The sequence below is a fragment of the Alligator sinensis genome, unplaced genomic scaffold, assembly GCF_000455745.1.
Source record: "Alligator sinensis unplaced genomic scaffold, ASM45574v1 scaffold482_1, whole genome shotgun sequence".
In the NCBI taxonomy this organism is placed as follows: domain Eukaryota; kingdom Metazoa; phylum Chordata; order Crocodylia; family Alligatoridae; genus Alligator; species Alligator sinensis.
The window spans coordinates 2,241,015-2,247,014 of NW_005842084.1; the positions used below are offsets into that span (position 1 = coordinate 2,241,015).

Consider the following 6,000-nt stretch of genomic DNA (forward strand, 5'->3'; position numbering starts at 1 on the left):
CAAGATGCACCACCTGGGAAAGCCTCTCACTCTTGGGGAGTAAATATCTTAAGAGATGTCCAAAAAGTGCAGCTATTATAGTTAGAGCTAGACCATCCGCAGCAAAGTAAACATCGTTGTTTCCTATGGGCAAACATAAAAAGGTATTACATGCTTACCTTGTAAGACTGCCTGTCCAAAACAATAAAGTTGAAGATTTTGAAGTTTTTATAACGGCATCCCAAAACAAACAAAACCCCAAAGTGTTGGGGTCTACAGGCCTATAAACTTCAGGAAAATGTTCTAGAGCACTAAGAATCTGAAGCAAGATTTCTCAGCAGAAGCCAAATATAAATTAATAATACTATTTAAATGTTAGGGCAAGAGGCCAATGTACCTTTTGAAGATACATGAAATGGAAATTTTGAAGCAGGCAGCAATAGCTCACATATCAAACTAGCTTTCTATTTTGAGATCAGCCACTGAATTTTGTTATCAGTCAACGATTTTACGTGGTCTTTCCCATGTGTCAAATGAAAAAAATCAAGAGTAAACTTTCCTAAGAGTTTTCATCAGGACTTCAAAATCTTTTTTCTGATCAGGAATATAGACAAATAAGAAACTAATTTACTTTTTTTGAAACTGTATATTTCCAGCTGCTAACTTTTAAACACAGTCTGAAAAAACAGTGGTATCCAGGTTTCCAATTCAGATGTCAACTTCACTCAACAACAATTAAATAGAAAAGTCATAACATCCTTAAAATTACATCTTATGCAAACAGAAAAGTCAGTTTCATTCTTACAATGCTAAGAAATTTGGAAGTATAAAATAAAGCCAAATTTAAATTCATGTGCACTTCTACCTGCAAGTCTTTCACATAATACTCTTACTTTTCAATTTTAGTACTGTGCAACTGAGATTAAAATGAATTGTGTCATTAGTTAGAAATGATATGTATAACTTACTTAAATATTTAATTTTTTTCAAAAATCATTATTTAATCCAAAATAGTCCGCCTTCTCCTTAAGACTTATTAGAGGGTCCATGTCACAACTTAAGAATTGTTATGTTTAACAGAGTATATTTTCCCTTCTTCATGCTGTCAATTCTGATCAATTTAAAATAACTGCAAAATCATTTCTATTTAAGTGAAATCAAGTGCAGTTTTATAGTAAACAAAGATAGGATTCTCATGACTTGCAGGAATCTTTTGAGGATAGCCAGGCAATTTTTTTGCAGCAATTTGACCTTGATCTCACACAAGCTATATTGTAAATATTTTGTAAAGTAAATACGTTGTGACCTTGGAGATATAACAAAAATAAAACTTTTATTTCCCGAAACAGATATCACTTTAGGAAAGGTTGTTACAATAAAAGCCAATATGGAAAACAGTAAATATTATAAACAATAGGATACACGTAAACTAAAAGTGGCATTCTCCTGTACCAAATAAATAAGGCATAGTTACAGAACACACTTGGATTACCAAAATTAAGGAAAAGCTGCAGTGATTTTGAAAAGCAGAAAAAAATCAAAACATTTATCACTTAACCCACAGGTGGGCAATTATTTGGGCCCACAAGCCACATAGGGAGGTTTAGGGAGCTGTTGCAGGATGGCTCAGCACCGCCCTCACTCAACAGCTCACCAAACCTCCTGATGTGGGATGGGGCTGCAGGTGGGTGGGGAGCTGGCATGGGTGCAAGTGGGCTGGTGTGGGCACCAAGGCTGCCCTGAGGCTTCTCTAGGCATGGTAGCTCAAAGGCAGCACTGGTGGCAGAGAGGAACCACAGGGCAGCCCCAGGTCCCTCTTTTTCCCCGCTGCCACAGCTTATAATGGTCAGAGTGGGTGGGTCCAGAGTGATCACTGCAGGGACCCCAATCACGCACATGGGGCAGGCCAGGCCTGTGCACTCAGCTTAGGGCTCATGCCCTGCTTGTACTGGTCTCCATGCCCAAGCCCCGACCACCATCAGCGGCACCTCTGAGCCTCCTTTCAATCCTGAGGAGGGGCTGGAGCTGCTGCTTTAGCTTTGGTGGCAGTGGCCCAGGCATAGGAAGCAGCTGCAGCTCCTTCCAGCTGCCTTCACCACCAGCCCCAGCCCTATGGAAACCAGCACAGGCAGGGCCCAAGCACTGAGATGAATGCACAGCCCCAGTCTCCAGTCCCAGCCCGCACAGCGGGCTGGGGTCCCTGCAGCGCCCATTCTGGACCCACCCACCCCAGCCATGATAAGCAGCACTGGCAGCTGGAAAAAACAGGACCCAGAGCCTGCACCAGCACTGGGGGCTGGAAAAAACAGGACCCAGAGCCTGCACCAGGGCTGCCACCAACACTCATCATAGCTGGGGCAAGCAGGTCCAGAGTGGGCACTGCAGGCACCCCAACCCCCCGCGGTTTCGGCTGGGGCTTTGCACTTAGCCCGGGGCTTGGGCCCTGCCCAGGTGGGCTCCAAACAGTCTCCACTGGGCTGGTGGCAGCCAGAAAGAGCCACTGCTGCCCAGGCTGTAAGGAAGTGGAGTCTGGTCATGGAGCCACCCCAGCCCCACCTGCATGCATAGGGGTGCTGGGATGCACCATGAGCTGAATGCCTCCTGGGCCAGGCGGGACCTACCACAGGCCAAACAAAAGTTCTTCCACAGGCCAGATCCAGCCCGCATGTCATATTTTGCCAACCCCTGACCTAACCGTTAAGCTTGTGGCAATTGCTTTAATTAGACTATTATTTAGCTTTCAAGAATATTACTCACGGACTCAAAAAGGGTGGCTCTTGCTTCAATTATAATGTAGAGTGTTAATGGCAACATTAGCCTAAAAACTGCACTATTTTTACTATATGTTACATCAGATACCGCCTTCTGCAGATTCCCTTAGGGATTTGAATTAATAGAAAATTAGTATACTTTCCACAGCTTCTCCCAAAGTGATCTCATTTTTACTTCTCATAGTTTAACCAACATAAACTGCACTTAAGAGTAATTCTAACGTACCAGTAACACAGGAAGAAAATGCATTATGAATATATTAAAGAAAATACTTTGCCTGTTGTTAAGTATGTTTTGCAAGGCTGCTAATTTTGTGACCAGGGCTTTTGTACAGAAGCAGTCCCTAATTCTACAACATTTTAATTGTTCCCTGCAACCTACTGTCATAAAAAAAAAACCTGTCTCGTGGGATATTTGATGTAGATACTTACACTAGAATTTGATGTCCCATTTAAATCCCCTTGCATCAATGTAAATGTATTTTGCCTGCAAAGGGGTTGTAATGAACTGTAACAGAATATTACTTTACTTCTTGATTAAAATAACTACCTCAAATTTTTCTTTCCTGTCTTCACCAACCACAGCAAAACAGAGTAATATAAAAAAAAAATGATTTAATCCCTGTTATGCATGCCAAGTCAACAGTAATAGCTATAGCTATACTACAGCCATATAAGAAATAATTATAAAAATCTTTACACCTCTAGAAGAAGACCTGTGTATCACACAGCTAAGAGTGCTATTTAAAATCAAGTTATTTCAGCTTATCTTCACAATAAGATTTTTATTGTTTTATTTTAAGCTCTATAATTAATTTTGATAATACTTAGCTGGAATTCTGCAGATTGAAGCCAGTCTGCTAGAAACATTCTGGACAGCCGTTACATATGTTACTGCATAATTAACAAGCGGACCTCAAAAAGGACAAAATTAGATAGGAAAAAATGTATACTCACTGCCAGGGCTTTAGAGAGTTTGGTTCTATAGTTATTCAAGATAATTACAACCATATCCTGATGTGGCACGAGTGCAAATCCGTAATTAAGGAAAACTCTTCTTACTCTAATTAAATCCTGGGCATCCTGAAGAGGAATCTGAATTTAGAGATGAAGAGAAAGAAACAAACTTCAGAAATAAGACCTAAAAAAATAGTCATGTTAACCGAGTCTACATTTACAAAAAATATTCAAGTCTGGAGAGAATAGAACTGTTAAAGAAAAGATATACCTTAGAAACAAAATTAAAAGAGCTACATCAAAACTGAAACCAAAATTATCAACGGACGTTATCCACTGGTTGTTAGAATGACGCTGGAAAGAGCACTTCGGCCTCTAATAACCAGCAATTCTAGTAACTGGCAGCCAAGTTAGCACAGTGAAAAGGTCATGCATGTTAAGGAACTCTTTACGTTTTTGGTATTATGCTGCATTTCATTCACTGATTCGAATAGCAAGAAGGGGGGAGATTTAAGATTTTAGTTTAAGATTCTGATTCTACTAAGTATTGACTGTATCAAGATATTAATTACTGATGAGAAATGGATGGGGTATAATGTTTTTGGCATTTGATTTTGACCTTATTAGGCAACTGATTCTATCAAACAAGATTCTAATAACTTGTGGACAACAAAAGTGCATCAACTGTGCAGAAAAGCCAACATCAATTCTTGGTACTTCAAGAAAATAAAAGCAAATCCAGCATTTATTAACATTTCTAGCCTCAAGTAACCAAGCTGAGATATTTGGGTTAACTAGAAGTAATAAATACATTTCAAATTTTATGTAGCATTGTGTTTGAATTGAAACCTGTTCAAAACACCCTGGCTTCTTTTTCAGACTTTCCTGATACAATGTTGCATCTAACCAGTAGAAAATAGAAAGTTTTTCAGTTTCTCCGTCCTTTCCCAGGGCCTTGTTTGTATTTTTTCCCACTTTCTAACTTATTCACTGGAAACACAAAAGTGTTTAGAAAGGGGCCACTGAAAATACATTCAATCTTTCCCTTGTTATTAAAGCTGACCACTAGACCAGGGTTAAAATGGCTGGAGCAAAAAACAAAGTATAGGGGGAAAGCAGATTACAGCTGTATTTTGTTAGATTGCAAGAAGTGCTCCCCTACATCCCTGGGTCTTCTAGCCACCTAAGTCCAAACTCAGTGCAGATGCAGGTCATCATCCCTCTTCTGTTGACCATAGGCAGAAATCTGTGGTGGGTGATACAAGATAAATAGAGCAGTCATTCTCAACTAGGATGCCTTGATATCCTTTCCTGGGTGCTATGAGGTGCCATGCAATGTTAGCACTGTTTAGATATGCAAACATTATTCACAAGATAAACCCAGAAATGTCAAACAGGAATGCACAGTAACCTGCTGCAGTCTTTGAACTATCTGCAACCAAAGAACTGTCCTACTATCTTTCTGTTGTCAAAAAGAGATGGAAAACTACAACCTGACACTTTCCAAGAATTCCCTCGAGTCTATCCAGTAGTAACTGGAGTCTTAAAAGGCTGAAAGCCACTGAAATAGCTTCTGGAGGGACTTATACCTGAAGTCCTCTTGATGATTTTCCCTAATCCAGTCTAGGAAGTTCTGAAACCTACCTCATTTACCACCACCCCTTCTAGTAGGCAAGCCTGAATCAGTCAACTTGCCTTCCAATTTGAGGTGTAGAAACAAAATCTTAAGCTATAAGCAAGTACAGAAGACTACTACTGCAATTTTAGGAAGTGAGGAAAGTTCTTATGACTTTTTAACATTTTACAAAAGAGAGGAAGAGATACTGAAACTTTCCATTAACTCCAACTTACTTTATAGAAGGCCTGTTCTTTTACTTTTTCTGCACTCAAGCCAGGAGTTGACATAAGCAGTTCATCTTTGAGTCTCTCTTTAACTTCTTCGCTAATCTAAAACAAAACAGTTGTATTTTAATTGCTGAGAAGGTTTAAAGTTCTTCAGTTAAAACAAACATGATCTCTTTTCAGTTGACAAAGCAAATACAAGTGACTGTGTTGGAGCTCCACCCTTGGTCCTCTACCCCGTCCTTGTTGCTACAACCACATTTAGCTTGAAAGCAAGAATGTCTCTATTAAGCTGGAGGCTCCACACATTGTTTGGTTAGTTCCTATATGGTCCATATTTTATTTTATTTATATATAAAATATCACAAGTTTTCATGAGCTCACTTTATCAGATGCTGTAAAAGGACACGCAGAATATTAAAAAAATTAAAATACAAGCCATAAAGAGGGA

At 39.5% G+C, this 6,000-nt stretch overlaps 1 protein-coding gene across 1 annotated transcript in view; it reads right to left on the reverse strand.

Annotated features, from left to right (window-relative positions):
• Window positions 1-6,000, reverse strand: part of PRIM2 (DNA primase subunit 2) — a gene marked incomplete at its 5' end in the record, with an annotated part of 266,474 nt that overhangs the window by 218,474 nt on the left and 42,000 nt on the right. Inside the window, 2 exon segments of the mRNA XM_025204487.1 lie at window positions 3,708-3,845; window positions 5,559-5,654. Coding sequence (XP_025060272.1) covers window positions 3,708-3,845; window positions 5,559-5,654 — 234 coding nt within the window.